The sequence below is a fragment of the Phyllobates terribilis genome, unplaced genomic scaffold (genome assembly GCF_046119375.1).
Source record: "Phyllobates terribilis strain yellow unplaced genomic scaffold, ASM4611937v1 Scaffold_3__8_contigs__length_932513732, whole genome shotgun sequence".
NCBI classification, from domain to species: domain Eukaryota; kingdom Metazoa; phylum Chordata; class Amphibia; order Anura; family Dendrobatidae; genus Phyllobates; species Phyllobates terribilis.
Window position 1 is genome coordinate 305,859,095 of NW_027362763.1, and position 19,805 is coordinate 305,878,899.

At 43.2% G+C, this 19,805-nt stretch overlaps 1 protein-coding gene across 3 annotated transcripts in view; it reads left to right on the plus strand.

Annotated features, from left to right (window-relative positions):
* PIK3CA (phosphatidylinositol-4,5-bisphosphate 3-kinase catalytic subunit alpha) overlaps positions 1–9,826 on the plus strand; it is a 57,061-nt gene extending 47,235 nt beyond the window's left edge. For all 3 annotated transcript variants that reach the window (XM_073674942.1, XM_073674944.1, XM_073674943.1), the window contains 3 exons: positions 5,449–5,566; positions 7,801–7,952; positions 8,536–9,826. In XM_073674942.1, coding sequence (XP_073531043.1) covers positions 5,449–5,566; positions 7,801–7,952; positions 8,536–8,806 — 541 coding nt within the window. In that variant the 3' untranslated portion in view covers positions 8,807–9,826. The remainder of the gene's footprint in view (positions 1–5,448; positions 5,567–7,800; positions 7,953–8,535) is intronic.
* Positions 9,827–19,805: the final 9,979 nt, after the last annotated feature.

Sequence of the window (19,805 nt, forward strand, 5' to 3'; positions counted from 1 at the left end):
TGGTCCCATCCGGACTAATAACCTGGTGGAAAGTGCTCATGAGATTCAGAAAGGAGCCAGTCGCTATTACTGCTGACCTTAAACAAACTTTCCATTGTTTCAGCGTGCGATAGGATCACAGAAATTATCTCCGGTTTCTACGGCACTGTGACCACGACACAAATAAGGAAGTGGTTGAATAAGGCATAAAGGTGCACGTGTTCGTAAACAGTCCTTCTCCTGCAGGCGCTACATACGACCTACATAGGACTGCCTAATATGTTGTCATGAAGGCGTTTCACCATATCATGCTGCAAAATTCAGGGACTTGAATCTAGGCTCAGACGATCCACCAGTACAGAGAAGTCTGGGCTTGAGATGGAACTTGTTGAAGGACTCATTCGGCTTTCAGGTTAGTTGCGCAGAAAAACAATTTACTAAACGTGGGGTCCTGTCAGTAATTTAACAGTCTATATGATCCACTCAGATTTGTTGCACCCCTGTCTATACAAGGCAAGCTTGTGCTAAGACACCTCTCAGAGTCTATTATGGACTGGGACGCACCACTGTCTGCTGACAAACAACTAAAGTGGAGTTCCTGGAGGGAATCCCTTTGTGCCTTGGATAGGATCCACATACCACATTGTTACACTCCAGCATCCCTTGCTACGAGTCAAAGTAAAGCGATTCATAGATTCTTTGACGCGTCTACTGAAGCTATTGCAGCTGTTGCCTATTTGAAGGTTATAGACTCTAACAATGAAGCTCATGTTGGATTTCCATTTGGAAAGGGTAAATTGATTCCTAATCTTGAGCACACCATACCCAGACTTGAACTCTGTGGGGCTGTACTAACAGAACCAGACAAAACGCTTCTGTGTCTGTCAGTAGCCACGTTGAAAGGATCAGGAAATCTTCTAAACCTGAACAGTGGCAGTATGTTCCATCCCATATTAACCCTCCTGACCTTGCTACTAGGCCAGTTTCTGTTGATGCTTTAGCAAATTCTTCTTGGTTAACATGACCGGAGTTCCTTCACCAGTTTGAAGAGACTGCCAATGAAGATAGTTTCAGCCTCCAGGATGCAGACATTGACCCTGAGATCTGTCCTGATGTCAGCATCCTTATCACCAAATCCGAAGAGAACGTTGGACTGTGTGCAGTTTGATCACTTCTCCAGATGGACAAGGCTTGTTCTCGCCATTGGAAGTTTGTACAATGTGGACTAATATTATCGCAATAAGGACACTAACTCTGATTGTCCTGGTTGGCACATCTGTCATAAGCCTCTCTTTTCAGAAGAACTTGCTCGGAGTGATACATAACGTGCAGCAGAATGTTTTTCACAAGGAATTGGAATGTATACTTAATAAGCAAGATGTTCCAACAGGCCCATTGTTGACTTAAATCTGGTAATTCACAATAAGGGTTTACTGAGGGTCGGTGGTCCTTTAAATAAGGCCAAGTTGGAGGATGCTGAAAAGAGTCCTCTAATTATTCCTGGCCGTCACCATATCGCCACTCTACTGATACGACATTACCACGAAAAGATCAAACATCAAGGCAGACATTTCACTGAAGGTGCTTTTAAGAGCTGCAGGCCTTTGGATTGTGGGAACACAGACAGGGCTCCCCATCCAATTCATCATTGTGTTCAGTGTCGCAAGACAAGAGGAAAACTGCAACAACCGATGTATGATTTGCCTGCTGGCACAGAGCCACCATTTACCTATGTTGATTTGGACGTTTTTGGCCCGTGAGAAGTTACCGCACGTAGGGCCTGAGGCAGACATGCAGAGAGTAAATGATGAGTAGTGGTGTTCACATTCATGTGTACAAGCGATACACATAGAAGTGATAGAATCCATGGATTCCTCCAGTTTCATCAACGCCTTAAGACTATTCCTCGCTATCAGAGGACCAGTAAAGCAATTGAGATCTGATTGTGGAACCAACTTCGTAGATGCCTGTTGAATTACAATTGAATTCAATACCAGTCCAAGACTTCTTGGCAAATGATGGTTGTTCGTGGGTCTTCAACCCTTCTCGCGCTTCCCATATGGGCGGATCATGGGAAAGAATGATAGGCATCACTCGTAGGATATTGGAGTCTATGTTGATAGACTCACTCACGAGACCTTGACCACTTTCTTAGCTGAAATGCCCGCTATTGTGAACTCAAGACCTCTTGTTCCCGTATCTATGGACCCAGAATCTCCTGCTATACTTACTCTCCTCACTCAAACTTGGAACTGTTCCTAGCCCACCTGAAAACTGTGTCCAGTAACAAATATCAGAGACTGTGGAAACATGTACAGCATCTGTCCAACCGTTTCTGGAGTAGATGGAAGAGGGAGTACCTTACTCTCCTCCAAGGATGAAGAAAATGGCAACAAGTTAAACCGAGCTTACAAGTAGGAGATCCTGTCCTCATGAAAGACCAGAAAGTGGAAAGAAACAGATGACCTATGTAACATCTATCAAAAACCTTTCCAAGTGAAGATGGTAAGGTTCGCAAAGTGAAAGTGAATGTCACAAAGCAGGGTGGCTCCAAATCTCTCATTAGGCCTATATAGGAGGTTCTTGCTCGTATCGTATGAGAATTCTCCATCCAGCCAGAAGGCACTTCCTAGGAGCTTTCAGACCGCTTAAGACTCTCATCTGAACCTGAACTTTAACCATTAGATTACAATGAGGTGGAGACAGTTTGGCCTAGTGCGGCTTCTCCAATCCGAAGATGGGCTATCCAGTGGACTACTTCAGGAACTTGTTATAGGCATTCATCTACCTCGTTCGTACGTTAATGTTTTTTGTGGTATTGCATGCATTGTTTGTCTTTCAGGTTGAGGTATTCTTCAGTGAACTTCAGGAAAACGCTTTCACTTCAAGACTGTTAATATAGTGAAATCCAAGGATTTCAGATGGGGAGTGTGCTATTCAGCTAATCGTCTGCAAAGGCTTTCAGCCATTACAGGGAGATTTGCTAAATATTATATGTCTTAATTCATTTATCATATATAGATGGTTACAGTGTTTGTTGTCCTTTGCTGCCATCTACTGGCCATTGTTCTTTTATGCTTTCATGTTCTGAAGCTGGAATTCCCACATTACCTCTCTCTGTAATTCCTCCTATCTTGTTTTCTCACATCCTTGGCAGCAATGACTGAAGAAAGGATTCTCCTGTTACCTCTATACTACACCCTCCTTATTCTACCCCATCTTCATCCCTTCATCTTCCCTGGCATCTTACCTCATCTCACCAAGGTACTGTGAATTAAATTGGTTAAAGTTCATCACTGCGTTGTCCCTTCCCGGCTTAACCACGTGCAACTGGTCAAGCATAGGAGGAAAGGGTAGTGAGTAACACTATCTGCCATTGCTTGTGCAGAGATCAATGATCACATCCCTCAGACACATCTCACCTACGTACATTGGCGGCAGAATAATATACACATCTTTTCTGAAAGGCCACAGAGGCTGCAACACCATTAAGCAAGAGGCACCACTAACCAAACAACACCATGAAGACCAAGGAGATCTCCAAACAAGTCAGGGACAAAGTTGTTGAGAAGTACAATTCAGGTTGGGTAAAAAAAAAAAATAATAATTCCCAATCTGAGGATGCCTCAGATCACCATCAAATCCATTATCATCAAATGGAAAGAACATGGTACCACAATAAACCTGCCAAGAGAGCTTTACCCACCAAAACTCTCAGCCTGGGCAAGGAGGACATTAATCAGTCAGCACAGAGACCAAAGGGAACCCTGAAGGAGCTGCAGAGTTCCCAAGCAGAGACTGGAGTATCTGTCCATACGACCACAATAAGCTGTACACTCCGTAAAGGTGGCCTTTGTGGAAGAGTGGGCAGAAAAAGCCTTTACTTACAAAAATTGGAAGGCTTCTTCTGAGTTTGCCAAAAGACATGTGAGAAACTCCCCAAATGTATGGCTAAGGATGCTGTGGTCAGATGAAACCAAAATTGAACTTTTTGGCCACCAAAATAAATGCTACGTCTGGTGCCAAACCAACACAGCTCATCACCCCAAGAACACCATCTCCACAGTGAAACGTGGTTGCAGCATCATGATGTGGGGATGTTTTTTGGCAGCAGGGATAGGGCAAATGGTCCGACTCAAGGGGAAAAATGGATGGTACAAAATAAAAGGATATTGTTGAGCAAAACCTATTTCAGTCTGTCAGTGATCTGAGAGTGGGACGGAGGTACACCTACCAACAAGACTGACCCAAAGCATACTTCTAATGAAACAATCAAGTTATTTAAGGGGAAACGTGTAAATGTTTTGGCGTGGCCTAGTTAAAGCCCAGACCCTAGTCCAATTGAGCATCTGTGGTCAGACTTGAAGATTGCTGTTCACCATAGGAAACCATCTAACCTGAAGGAGCTGGATCAGTTTTGCCTTGGAGAATGGGCAAAAAATCCCAGTGGAAACTTTTAGTCTTATTCAAAGCGATTTGCAGTTGTAATTGTCGCAAAAGAAGGCTCTATAAAGTACTGACTTTAGGGGCTAAATGGTTATAAACACTGAAATTTTCAGTTATTGTGTCCTAATTGTTGTTTGCTTTACAATAAAAAGAAAACCAAATGTTCACAGTTGTAGGCATGTTCGTTTACATGAACTGATGCAAACTCTAAAAAAAACGGTGACATTCCAGGTTGTGAGGTAGCAAAACACGAAAAATGCCAAGGGGACTTTCACAAGCCACTGTAATAGTGACATCAAGCTCCTTCTTCACTATTTCCCCCCACAGTAATGACACCCAGAGCCCCCATTACCGGTATGATCACAGCCATAGCTTCCCCATAGAATCACACCCAGGCAGGATACTTAGATCCAGGTGGTTCCCACTTTACCCATCTTTTCTATTCTCGCATCAAGCACTCCCAATCCCATTATTCTATTCCAAGGCCAGTATATGCAGATCCAACTCTGCTCCTCTGTGTGGGGCTGCTCACAAAAGTCCCCATCTGGAGACCTGCTTTTTATAACTGTTTTGTAGACCTGCTGTTAATGTACCAAGCTGGCAGATGGCTGCAAGCCACATATCACCGGTGCGTGGACCACATATGGTCCCCAAGCCACAAGTTGGAAACCCTTGCATTACATTTACCTGTTAGCTGAGATCTGCCCTGTAGCAAATAATGACATGCTGATATAAATAGCACAGTTTCTCCTATTTTACTTAGTGGAGAAGTGAGTTTCCTCAGTGAGTTATGGTAATCATCAAAAAGCAATGGGGAAAAATATCTTGTGTATATTAGAGGATCCATAAAGTTGTGTGCAAATTTGGCATCAATGTTATATACATCCTAAACTCTTTCATGTTCAAGAAGCTTTGTTTTACCAAGCATGTGACATGTAGCCACTTCATATCCAAAGAGTTACATAGTAATTAGTAATGAAAATGATCAATAAGCCTTTACCCCATCCGCCTCTTTTCTCTTAGGTATGATGCTGCCATTGACCTATTCACACGATCATGTGCTGGGTACTGCGTTGCCACTTTCATCCTTGGAATAGGTGATCGTCACAACAGTAACATTATGGTGAAAGACAATGGGCAAGTACGTTGCAACCTCGTGTGTTTTACTTTTTTCATTTTATCACCCCACAACTTCTGTTTTTGTTTAGTGTTTTTTTTGTTTGTTTTTTGTTGTTGTTTTCTTTAATCCTATGAAACAATACAGTTTGTAGTTCTAACTGCATTAATGTTTTCTAAGTTGGGTTGTTTTAATACTGGGCACAGATGGGTTAAGTAATGAAGGACCAGTTGTATAGATGCTACGTTTAAGAGATTTTCCACTAATAATTTAACTCCTTTCACTTGTCCTAACTGTTCCTAACTAACACTTTTCTAATACTCTTTTATTACCTGCTCTGCTCCTGTAAGCTTATCTCTCGGTGGGTCATATACTTCTGTTTTGATTCTGGTCCTGCTACTTTTAATCTGGGGACAGGAATCTGACGAAGGGCCCGTCATTGGTGGGGACACAGCTACGTCTTAAGTGAGTGACCGCAATCTAAGCATGCATGCTCAGGTCAAACTTCAAAGCAACATTCAAGCATAAAAGAGAGTGAAGTTTGATCTGAGCATGTGTGCTCAGATTGTGGTCACTCACTTAAGACATAGCCCCGTCCCCACCAGCGACTTGCTCTACTCGGTTTGTCCGATTCCTGTACCCAGATAGAAGTAGCAGAGCCAGAATCAAAACAGAAGGCTATATGATCCACAGAGAGATGAGCTTACATCTCGACCATCATTGACTTGCCGTAGGGGGCGTAATTTGAATGATCGTCTGGTGCATAGTCATCTGCAACCAGATGGTGGTAACCCCACATGGCTTAATCGGACAACCATTACTGGTACATTTAGATGTGGGTCTTTTAAGGCCTGCGATTTTTGTGGTAAAGAAAACTACATTTACCAGTGATACAACAGAGAGTTTATCGCAATAGATAATTTATCAATTGTCGAACTGAAGGTGTCCGAAAACGTAAGTGGGAAAAGACAAGTTTCCAGTTCAGAAAAAGAATTCTGGGGCATATAGGGAATATTCGGAGGAAAGAGAATACCCTTATTTCCAAACACATGTGGGAAATACATAGTGGAGATACAAAGGTCATGAGATTTCAGGGTATTGAGAAGATAAGGACATCCCCTACGGGTGGTGACCATAGTAGGATTTTAAGGAAAGAAGCACAGTGGATATTTAGATTGAAACTGGTGACTCCAGTAGGCTTAAATGAGTGTTTCCTTTACTCCATTTATCTAAATATTGAGTTAGGTCTTTAAGAATTGATATTTCACTCAGGGTTAATGAATATCTACACTACATGATTGATTGTTAATATACTGTTTTTTTTTGTAGGAAGCTTCCTATGGGGACCTATTAATCGGATATATATGTTTTACATCATTGATTACAACTATGGGTGTCGCCAATATAATAGGATCTTCTGTACGCTAACATAGGGAGTCTTAGGGCTAGATGGATTTAATCTTCTAATTTGGTCCTCGGTATAGCAGTCTGTGATGCAGTGGTGTAATATTGTAGTCTGCCTGCTCAATAACCTATACTCTGTGATTCCACTGTAAAACTATATAATCCAGTAGTAGTTTCCAGGGGTTTTAGTCTAGCGATTGTTTCCTATTACGTCCTTTATAAGTATAACTGAGTGAGTAGATGCGTGTATGCTGCACATTGTAAATATAAGAATGGTGTCCGTTACCTGTCTACAAATGGTTAACGTCCTCTGGATTCTATCTGCTTATCGGTATCTTGGAAACGGCCGGTTCCCTGCTGACGCTGGGGCACGTGCATCTGACATGGCTGCTCTTTATTGGTTCTGAGGTAGCAAACCTGTGAGTGGCTGGAGCGTCCGAGGTATAGGGGTATAAAGTGCAATCCACACAGCTACGTGCCTTTTAGTGAGCTGTGTATGATAAAGGCGCATAGCTGTCTTTTTATGTTTATTAGTTTCCACGACATGACCTTGATACTTACCTATTAGGGCATAGTGGACAGACTGCAAACAAGCACGGTGGATAAGTTGATTGTGTTTTAATATTGACAAATTAAAAGGTATATTTTAATTCTCCTGTCCACCTTGGTCAGTGAATTTCTTACACTTTTATTACCTGCCCTGCTCCTTTTTTTGAAAAGTGTTAGTTAGGAAGAGTTCGGACAAATGAAAGGGGGTTAAAATAGTAGTGGAAACTCTCTTTAAAAAAGTTACAGTTGGTATTTGTTCTTCACATACTATTGTTTCCCTGTGTTAACACTTTTTTTTTGGTCAGCTATTTCACATAGATTTTGGGCACTTTCTGGATCACAAGAAGAAAAAATTTGGTTACAAAAGAGAGCGAGTACCATTTGTCTTAACCCAGGACTTCTTAATTGTGATCAGTAAGGGAATTCAGGAGTGCACAAAGACCAGGGACTTTGAAAGGTAAGATATGAAGATGAGCTGTAGAAAGAAGATATTGGGAATTTGTTCACACTGGACAGTTCTTGCTGCATCACCTAGCTTCCCCGAAAAGTGTATCCAATAGAAACTTCTCAGTGTATGATGTCCTTTAAAAGGGAACATGAAAGCCATATTATATATTGGAAGTGTAGTTCTGATTACAACACCCTTCTAGTGAGTGGGACTGAGCTCCAATACTAATCATAGTCTCTACTAAACGTACAGAGTCCTATACAGAGGACTTCAAGCAGCTGGTCAGTCAGACCTATGGATAAGGCCATCAGTTTTAAAGAACTTAAAATAAACCCTTTTTTTTATTCAGTATCATCTTGGGGCAATGTAAAATGGTAATCTGTCACCTAAACTGGTCTCTTGTATCACAGCTGTACTAGTAGGCGCCGTTGTTACACAGTGGGCTAGTGAAGCCATTTAGTGGTAACTGTCCCAGCCAGGAGCTCTAATGGGCAATGAGTACTTCACAAGTCGCAGTGCTCTTCTTCCAATAATGTTATTTTACTTTTCTAGTAATATTGAAACCATTAGAAATCTTGTCTTCTCCTTCTAGGTTTCAGGAGATGTGTTACAAAGCTTATTTGGCCATTCGTCAGCACGCCAATCTGTTCATCAATCTGTTTTCGATGATGCTTGGCTCTGGCATGCCTGAACTGCAATCTTTTGATGACATTGCTTACATTAGGAAGACACTGGCACTGGACAAAACTGAACAGGAAGCTCTGGAGTATTTCATGAAACAGATGAATGACGCCCATCATGGTGGCTGGACAACGAAAGTGGACTGGATCTTCCACACGATAAAACAGCGAGCATTGAACTGAGCAGAAGGCAGTCGCTGGTCTTTCCAGCCACTTCGTGGGTCACGCACTGCACTGTTAATATGGAGAAGCAGCAGAGACCAGCTGCATGGGAATTGCACAAGTCACAAAGAGCATTACCATCACAACAGGCGTTACAAGAATGCACCAGAACCATTAACACTAACAGGGTCTACAACACTAAAGGAATACATTTCAAGAGTCTGGATTTCATATATTATGCCTTAAGGTCAAACAGGAGGCTAACCCTCTTAACTTGCGTTTTAGCACCCAATGTATATGGTCATGGTCTGTTTGATACAAATAGAAGTTTGGCATAGAGAATATTTTTGTGATTCCCATGTGCGTTTTGGAATGCTGATTTCTCTACCATGGTGCAGTAAAAACTAGGAACCTGAAGGGCACAACCCTTCCCAAATGCCTCACAGTATTGTTTAACTGCAATGCAACTTTTACACGCGCTTGACAAGTGTCCATTTTTTTGTTTTCTTGAAAATGTGATACCATACAAGTCTTGTGAAGAGGATAATGGTCTTGTTCTGTCTTTCTCCTATATTTTTGTTTTTATAAGCCTTTTCGTTTTATACTTTGCAAAAGTTGCACCTTTTGTTAAGAATCCGACTTTCCTGATCTGTCAGAGATGCACACTGTCCCGGTGTGTTGTCAGTGCTCTCTCGTACACGTCATGGTGAAACTGAGCGATTGTGTATGTGTGTATATATGTTATACACACGCGCACACTCGTATATATGTATGTATTACAATATTCTTTTTTGTTTAAATACTACAAAATGAGACCAGAAGGATTTTGCATTGTTTTAAGTTAACTGCTTATTGCACTGAAGAATGTTGCTCTTATTTTTATTTTTCTATAGTCTTCCTAGGCTATGTTAAAAAAAAAAAGTTTATTTTAACCTTCCCTATAAACTATTTTTTTTCTTTTTTCAGAAGTTATTTTATGTATACTATGTATCCATGTTCAGTTCTATGGATGTTTTTGTTTTTATAAAGGTTATGCAGTTATTTTGTGTTATTTTCCCCCATCTTCTGATGCCTGCAAGTTTGAGTGTACCTGACTTTATATATGTATGCCTACAGTTTTTGCACACCGATTCATTTATCCATTAAGATTTACGTAAAATAAATTTACAGATAACTTTTTATAAACTATATAAAACTTCACTACTGGTAGTCAGACCCATAGATTTTACACTCTTACCCTACGATGATGTATTTTAGCTTGTCTTTTTTGTTTTTTTATTTTATATATACATATAACCCGCCTTTTTAGCATATCTGAGCCTTATCCAGCATGCATCATTTTAAATGATTTCTGGGGATGTATGACGACCACTGACAATTACTTAAAAAGAAAAAACTACAGCAGCATAAAGTGTGGACATTCAAGTTCTTTCATTATTAACACCCCTTCCCCTGTGAGTTTGGGAGACATTCAGTATTGCAATAGGACTTAATAATTTATTGTAAAGTTATGAGGACACCACACAATTTCTGGAATTATCTGGTATTAAAGGGAATCTGTCAGCAGGTTTTTGTTCTGTAATCTGAAGACCGCATGCTGTAGGGGATAAAACACAGATTTCAATGATGTCTCTCTTATCAAGCTGGAGGTTTTGTTTGCTTACAATGATTGTTTTAGCACCAGTAGCTTATTACCATGACTAAAAAAAATAATTTTTATATATATCGTATTTTTCGGACTATAAGACGCACTTTTTTTTACTCCAACATTTTGGAGGAAAGTGGGGGAGGAGAGGGACGGCGCATGGCAGTGATGTCATGCGCTGCTTACACGTGTAATCAGCTGCTGGCATCAGAACAGGATGCAGCGCTGCGAGAGAGTGGATGGAATGTGAGTATTATTTTATGGGTGGTGGGGGTCGTATATACTGGTATAGGGGGGATGGGATGGAGGCCGTGTATATACCGGGATGGGGGAATTTGGGATGGAGACGTGTATATAACAGAAATGGGGGAGGGGAAGGGATGAAGGCGGGTATATAATGGGAATGGGGGAGGGGAAGGGATGGAGGCGGGTATATAACGGAAATTGGGGAGGGGAAGGGATGGAGGCGGGTATATAACGGAAATGGGGGGGGAGGGATGGAGGCGTGTATATAACGGAAATGTGGGGGGGAGGGATGGAGGCATGTATATAATGGAAATGTGGGGGGCGTGGGCAGATGGGATGGAGGTCGTGTATATACCGGCAGGGTGGGCAGATGGGATGGAGGTCGTGTATATACCGGCAGGGTGGGCAGATGGGATGGAGGCCGTGTATATACCGGCAGGGTGGGCAGATGGGATGGAGGCCGTGTATATACCGGCAGGGTGGGCAGATGGGATGGAGGCCGTGCATATACCGGCAGGGTGGGCAGATGGGATGGAGGCCGTGCATATACCGGCAGGGTGGGCAGATGGGATGGAGGCCGTGCATATACCGGCAGGGTGGGCAGATGGGATGGAGGCCGTGCATATACCGGCAGGGTGGGCAGATGGGATGGAGGCCGTGCATATACCGGCAGGGTGGGCAGATGGGATGGAGGCCGTGCATATACCGGCAGGGTGGGCAGATGGGATGGAGGCCGTGCATATACCGGCAGGGTGGGAAGATGGGATGGAGGCCGTGCATATACCGGCAGGGTGGGAAGATGGGATGGAGGCCGTGCATATACCGGGATGTACAGAATTGGTTGACCTTGTCCCTATAATAGTGTCAGCAGTATATCCCCCACCCCCATTTATAACAGTGCGTCATGACTACATTTTTTTGCTTTAATTTTTTTCTCTATTTTCCTCCTCTAAAACCTAGGTGCGTCTTATACCATATTTTTCAGACCATATCATATTAAAATATATATACATACACCCACCCCTGTTAAAATGCAAGGTTTTTTTCATGCAAATTTATACCAAGAATAATAATTTCATAACTTTTTTTTTTCCACCTTTTTATGTCACTCAATCGTAAAACAAGCTGAAATCTTTTCAGGTGCAAAAATAAAAACATACTTTGGAATTATGGCCAAAAAGTTCATCAGTCCATAAAATGTCATGCTTTTGGCAGACTTGATGTAAGTTTTGGCAAAACAGAGTATGGCTTGGGTTTTTTTTTTTTTTGTAAGGAAACGCTTTTGTCTTGCCACCATACGCCACAGGCCAGAAATATGAACAATATGGGAGATTGTTGTCACATGCAGTAAATAACCAATAGTTGCCAGAAATTCCTGCAGCTCTTTCAATGTTTCTGTACAGCCCTGCTCATCGTTATTGGCACCCATGAAGTTTAAGTACATAATAATTGTTTTTTTGTATAGAGCACTTGTGTTAAATACAAAAGAGCAAATGATAAACAATAATGTAAAAGGAAAAATAGATAAACCTAAAGCTTGCTGTGTCACTGGTATTGGCACCCTTTACATTAAAGGGGTTGTTCAGTACTTTATATTATCCCCCCCCCCAATGTATCCCCTGGAGCCCCTAAGGATTTTTGTAATTCCCTTACGTTGCACATGCTGCCTGTGAGCGGCGCTATCGCTGGCCGCTCACAGGCATCACGTAACCCCCGGCTGCAGCCGGCTCTGACGTCACGACAAGTGCTGGCAGCAGCCGGGGATCTGTCTTCTGCATTCCACGGTGGATGCCTGGTTGTGGGCAAGGTGGGGGAGTATCCCCGCCCACAACCCAGCAGCCACTGCGGGGAACCCAGCGCTGAGTCACGCCTCACTTGTTTTGACGTCTGCACGGGGTCATGTGATGCCTGTGAGCGCCCAAGGATGGCGCCGCTCACAGGAAGAAACAGCAACGTAAGGTATTTACAAAAATCCTTAGGGGCCCCGGGGGAATACATTGGGGGGGTAATATAAAGTACTGGACAACTTCTTTAATTTTGTGTGGAAGCACATTTTGCCTGTGGTAAATCACAAGAGATACACCTGTGATTAATTGTCGGTGCCCATGTGACATAAATTAGCCAATGAATGATGCCTTCAGTGTTTTAAAAAGCCACATGGTAGGCCCTGTTCCTTTGTCACAATGGTGAAAACAAAGGGCTGTCTGAGGTAATCAGAAATATTATTAATAGCAAACACAAGACTTCCAAAGGGTATAAGGTCATCTACAACGACCTTGGCATCCCAGTTTCAACAGTGTGCAATGTTATTAAGAAATTTCCCAAGCATGTAACCATCAAGAACCTCCCTGGACCTTGGGGAAAGAGAAAAATTGACAAGCGATGTCTTTGAAGGTTGGTGCGAATGGTGGAAAAAACACCATGTCAAACACCTGAAGGCCAACCTGGAACAGTCTGGGGTCATGGTTTCAACAAGTACCATATGCCACACATTAAACCAAGCAGAGCTTTATGGGCGAAGGCCAAGGAAAAAAACATTACTTAAGAAGAGACATAAAAAGGAACGACTGATCTTTGCCAAAGAGTACCTTGACAAACCACGATCCTTCTGGGAAAATGTTCTGTGGCCAGATGAAACAAAATTAGAGCTTTTTGGCAATGCAAAGCAACAGTTTGTTTACAGACTGTGCAATGAAGCTTATAAATAAAATAACACCTTAGCAACAGTTAAGCATGGTGGAGGATCCGTAATGCTGTGGGGTTGCTTTGCTGGTACTAGAGGCCTTGACCGAATAACATGAATCATGAAATCAGAGAATTATCAAGAGATTATTGAGCGAAATGTCCTACCCAGTGTAAGAAAACTTGAGTTGAAGATCATGGGTCCTCCAGCAAGACAATGACCCAAAGCACCCATCCAAAAGTGCACAGGAATGGATGAAAAAGAAAAAATGGACTGTGTTAAAATGGCCAGCAATGAGTCCTGACCTTAATTCCATTGAAAATCTTTGGGGTGAGCTGAAATCAGCCATTGGGAAAAAGAACCTTGCAAACATTCAAGAGCTTGAACAAACTGCAAAGGAAGAGTGGAAGAAAATTCCAGCTGAGAAGTGCAAGAAACTTATAGATGCTGACAAACGTTTCTTGTAGCCAATTCCACAGGGTGTGCAACCAAGTATTACTTAGGGGTGCCTTTATTGCTGCATAGGCTGTTTATTCTGTTTCTTCTTTGAAATTGCATAATGGAAGTTGAAAAGCAATGTTTTATTCTTGTATTACTTTGGACCACTAATTAAAAAATCCTGAGGATATAACGTTGGTACATTTCCATTTATTTCTGAAGGTATTGTACAGTCTGTGAAAAAAATGAAGGGGTGCCAATAATAGTGAGCAGCATTGTAGGCGTTCTGGCAGCCTCCTGGACCAATTTATTTATTTTTTTGTCTTTTTTTTTTATTCGTTTTTGAGGGAAGTCCTGTTTTAGATAATGTCACTGTTGTGCCAAATTTAAACCACTCCTTGATGACTGTCTTCACAGTTTTCCATAGTATATCTAATGACTTGAAAAATGTTTGTGTCTCCTATCATAGCTTTTAACAATGCGATCCCTTTGCTGTGTTGTAAGCTGTTTACGGACTATGGTTTTTGCTGTAAAATGCAACTAGGAAAATCCTACTAAAACAGCCAAATATTATTCGGGGTTAATTAGAATAACTTTAAATGCTGGCAACTATGTAACATGAGTTTAAGGGCTTGTTCATACATTACATTACGGTTTTGTCACGAAAAAAACCTGCACAATTTTTTGAAGGCAAAGGGTGGTCACATCAAATTTTGATTTACATTTCTCTTTTGTACATCAATTGTTAATTGATAAAGATAAACTCTTAACATTTTTATTTTTGAAAATATTCTTACTTTGCAGGATTTTTTTCCCACCTACCTTTATCTTTTGCATAGTTCTGTGTATAGAGTTTTTTTTTAATCTTATTAATATTCTTAATGCACCACACCAGCGGGTTTTTTTTTTTATTTCAGCACTAGAGCTGGTGCTACTAAACTAAGTTCCTTGCCCCTAGTCTTATACTTACCAGCCGCCATCTTCGTTCTTTCCCAGCGCTGCCATCTTGTGACTGCAACCTATGACTCACCTGGAATTCAGAGGTAACTAGTGGTGGGCAAGTATGCTCGCGCCTCGAGTTTCCATTGGGTGTTTGGGTATGCACCGAGTATCGCGGGTACTCAGGTGACAAGCTCGAGTCCCCGCCCCGCATGTTTCGCTTCCAAAAAACATGCAGGGAGTGCCCGTGTATGGCAAGCAATCCCAGCATGTTTTTTTATGCTGTCTAACAGCCGCAAAACACGTGGGGAGGGGACTCAAGCATGTTACCCGAGTACCCGAGATACTCCGTGCGTACCCGATTCAAACTCGAGTAGCGAGCATTTTCGCTCATCGCTGGAGGTAACGCTCACAAGCTCTCAATGTAAGCCTTATGGGCCTCGTTCTGGCTCTCATAGTCTTACATTAAGTTGTGACTTCCCAATTGTTCCAGCAGGTCACAAACTGCTGAAGACTGACCTGAGTGGCGCAAGTAAGAACAGAAGATGGTGGTTGGTAAGTATAAGACCGCAGGCAGGGAACTTAGATCAGTAACACCACTCCAGTGCTGCAATAAAAGAAACTGCTGGAGTGGTGCTTTACACACCTGTCTCCAGCAGTCCCATATACAATGATTGGAAAACTGGCAGACGCCGGACAATTGTTCCATTCAAATCCCTGTACTCAGGATCAGTGAGGATCTCGGTGGTAGGACACAAAGCACTTGATAGGTGATAACTTGTATTCATGGTCCAACCCCTGACTGACCGTTAAGAGCTTCTTTTTTTCTTTTTTTACATTTGTTTCAGGAAATTCACACATACATTAGCCACAATGAACAAACTCCGATCATATCTTTTGCATCTAATGAGCACACTCAAATGTCATTGTGCAGATAGGGGAGCAGGTGTGCTGTGACATCGCCTATTGTTACTGATGGATCCTGTGTTATCAGCTGTGAATAGAGGTAATACCTGTCATTGTAATCCTGCCTCTGATAAGTCTTGCTGTAAATATTTCCTGAAAGGACTGGAGCTATGAGCCCCACTCATCAAAGATTTTACTCCAGTATTTTGGTGTAAAAAGCTTTGTAAAGTCGCATAATTTTAGTTCAACTCGAGACTGTGCTAACATTTTGCAACTTTTGATGTTTTCATGTTATTTTTGCCCAGCTCCAGCAAAGTGGGTGAAGCTGGGGCAGAACAGAGGTGTGGGGACCACTGTATCAAATTCATGATGAGCAGTGGCGTTTGCTACACCACAAATCTTACAACAAGAGGGGTTGGAGCAGGATTTGTGGTGATGTGTACACAGGTGTACGTTACTCGACAGACGCTCTTCATTCATGAGGCATTCATGAATCCGAAGCTTCTGATTCCAGCACACCTCATCAAGACAGGCGTGAACATTGCTGGTCTTGATGAATCGGGCCCTATAAGGCTAAAAATGGCCCTAGTTGCCAGTGTGAAAATTGCAAGATCTCATTTTATTTTTCGTGAATATATGAAAATAAAAAATATTTGACTAAATATTTAAAAATACAAGAATACATGGAACACAAAAACCTGATATAAAGAGTAAGTAATTTTCTGATGATGGCTTCCCTTTAACCCCTCAACGTCCCATGATGGATATATATGTCATGAAGTGTCAGGGACTTTGGAGCTTGTTCAGAAGCACAGCCCACAGGGCATATGCCTGCTATCTATAATATAATGTGTTCTTCTGTCCAAGCCTCCGGCACCTGCGCAGTGTGGTGCCTGAGTCAGCGCATGCGCATACCGCACTATGACTATTTTATAGGAGAGGAAGGGACAGCGCTATCTGATGTGCGCAGCTCTGAGACAGCGGCTTCACCAGCGGTGATGAGGAGACCGGTGTGTGCTGCGCTGCTGTGCAGCAGAGGAGTGGGTCGCAGGAGTCTGAGCTGGGGCTAACACTGTGCCCGCTGTTAACATGAATATTCACTGCTCCCCACGCCCATAATCCCACCCACCTCTCTGCACTAAAGCCAGCACAGAGAGGTGGACGGGAATATGGGCGTGGGGAGCAGTGAATATTTATTCTCTTTAATATTCCCAATGTGCCAGACCGGGATCTGCAAAAGTGCCAGCATGACTTCTACTAGAAATGCTACTACAGTCCCTGACGGTAGCATTTCTGGCAAGATGCAGGGAGGCGCATGCCATTGAGAAGATGAGCCGAATTCATTAAGTGGCATGCTTAATGAATTCAGTGCATCATACTCCAACAAGCCCTTCATTTAGACTAGCATACGAATTTCCAGTTTTAATGAATGGGACACTTACTACACGTTCATAATATATATGCCATATTTATCAGCATGAACCATTATAATAAACTAGTTACTGAACCCGTTCTACACCCGGATGGCAAAACGGAGCCGGAAATCACAGTATGCGCACGTGCTGACTCCAGCGCCACTTTATTAAAGTAATGTACTACAACGTCAACATACCAGTACGCATGCGCAGGCCATAGGGATAATGGCAATGGGTGGTGTGTGAACACTGCACGTGCGCATACCAAGATCTCGGCTGCCATTTTATTAAAGACACTGTATATGCAAATTCGCAGACAAAGGTTCTTAAAAAAAAATGTCATCAGATAGCGCGGTATCTGCACACGCTGACTCCGGCGCCATTTTATTGAAGTATTGTTCTACAAAATTAAAGGGAACCCGTCATCAGAAATAACACTGTTAACCTGCAGATATGTGGTTTAGCTGTAGGGTAACAGTGTTATTATGCTGCCCGGCGCCTGCACGCAGCCGAATGTAGAAAATTAACTTTATACTTACCGCCAACATTTGGCTTCAGTCATGGGGGCGGCGCCGCCGATTCAGTCATTGCGCTGATTATACAGAGCGGCCTCTGTAACCGCGCTTCGGCCCTGACTGATACTCCCTCTGCATTGCGGCCCGCTGTCAGCCAGGGCCGGGGGCGCTGTTACAGCGGCCGATCTGTATTCTCATAGCCGTGACTGAACGAACCGCTCCACCGCCCCTATGACTGAAGCCAAATGCTGGCGGAGAGGATAAAGTTCATTTTTTTCCCCGCTTAACATAGCACAAAAATGTAACAATAAAAATGCTAGTCACCTGGGCATAGAACGGGTTCAATAGCTAGTAATATATAGCGGGCATCTGCCTGTAACAGAAGCATTTGCGTGCCCGCAACATTTAAGGGCTGCAATCCAGCGCGGACGTGATTGCAGGGAACCCATGGGTTTCAATGAAACCAGGGGCCAGTTGAATGCCCCCCGTGCCTGTCATGTGATCTCTGTGACACTCGGCAGCCTCCTGTAGCTGGGCAGCTTACAAAACAATGATTTTTACTATATACAGCAATGCTACTGTATTGTATACGGTAAAATTGATCAGGCGCTCGCGGGTTCAAGTCCCCTAAGGCAACTAGCAAAGGAAAAAGTAAAGAAAAAAAGTTTTAAAAATGTAAAAAACAAAAAAGATGTAGAAAGTCGATTCACCCCCTTTTCCCCAGTTAACAATAAAGAAAAAAAAATACACATATTTGGTATTAACGTGTCCAGAAAAGTTCAATCCATCTAAATGTAAAATTAATTAACCTGATCTGTGAAATCTGTGTAAAGAAAAAAATCGCAACTCCAGAATTGCAGGTTTTTGGTTGCATGAACTTGACGCGCCCCTGGGCCTGTGTCGCGCTGCGTTGCGCACGCGGGAGCTTACCCGGAGCCGGATCTGTTGAGGGTTGTAGTCTCGTGGCGGTGACCCGGTCCGTGCCCAGGGAGTCAAACTGAGCGGCGATGTATCAGCGGTAGATGTTGGACGACTACGCCACCCGTTGAGTACAGCTAAGGAGCTGCTGCTGCAGGGCAGACCGCTGAGGCCGGTGGTAGGATTGTGCAGCGTGATAGTATAACCCCCAACAGGAGGGGTATGGCCTCAGGGCAGCCGACGTGGATGATGGGGGTAGCAGGAACCACTCGGAGACGGTACGGTGTAGTTCAGGGTCTTTACTGGTGACAAAGATAGACCCTCCCGGAGTACTGGCTAGCGATTGGGGCCTGGTCAGTCCTTGAGCAGATGGGATCTCCCCTGCCCAGGCGGAGTTGTAGGCCTCCCAAACTAACTGTACTCTTCTGGCTACCTTGCTAGAGGCGGGTATAAGTAGCCCACGTCCCTGAGTGTACCGTGTGGTGCTCACCCGTATGGCCGGTGACTCGGGTTTCTTGGCCAGAGGACCTGGAATCCCCTGCCTGACGGATTCTGCTGCTGGGTAGGAGTTAGTCCCCACAGCCTCGGACTCCGGGTCCGGTAAGAAATCTTCTCAGTCAGGGCGAGCTCTGCAGCTGCCAGCCCCTGACTCCTTGTAACACTGCTCCCACAGATCTCCTGATGTTCTGTTCCAATATTTGCTTCTTTTCTCTGTCTCTACTTCTTCTCTACTCACTAACCCTGCCTCAGCCCCAGTTTTATATAGGGGAAGTTCTTCCCCTCCCAGGACTGTGCAGGAGGTGTGGCATGCATAGGATTCCTGACCAAGAGACCTCCCACCTGCTCTCAGACGTAATATCTCTATCACTGTGGCAACCAGACCCCTGGGGTGTCACATTCCCCCCTAGTGAAATTTAGTACTCCGGGACTAAACATATTTTAGAAAAACATAACAAGATATAACAATACAATAAAGAAACACATAAAGGTGGTCACGGCATGTCCGTAACCGGGTGCAGTCTTTGAAGAAAGCAAGGTGTCCATTTCACCAAAACAGGGAGACGTAACCAGGTAGGGGTCTGTCCTGCCCCGAGTCCTTAACAGTCTTTAGTCCGTCCTGGGTTACGCTCCAACTATGTACACAGGATTCCCGGTAAATCCACCAAAGACTCCTATAAACAACTAGAAACACATAATTATACACAAGCAACAAGAAAAACAGGTAACCACAAATAAAACAATTTATACACTTCAAATCCTCCAACGTGCGGGTAACTGGCCTCTAGTGGCCCTAGTGGACCTACGGAGCTGACTG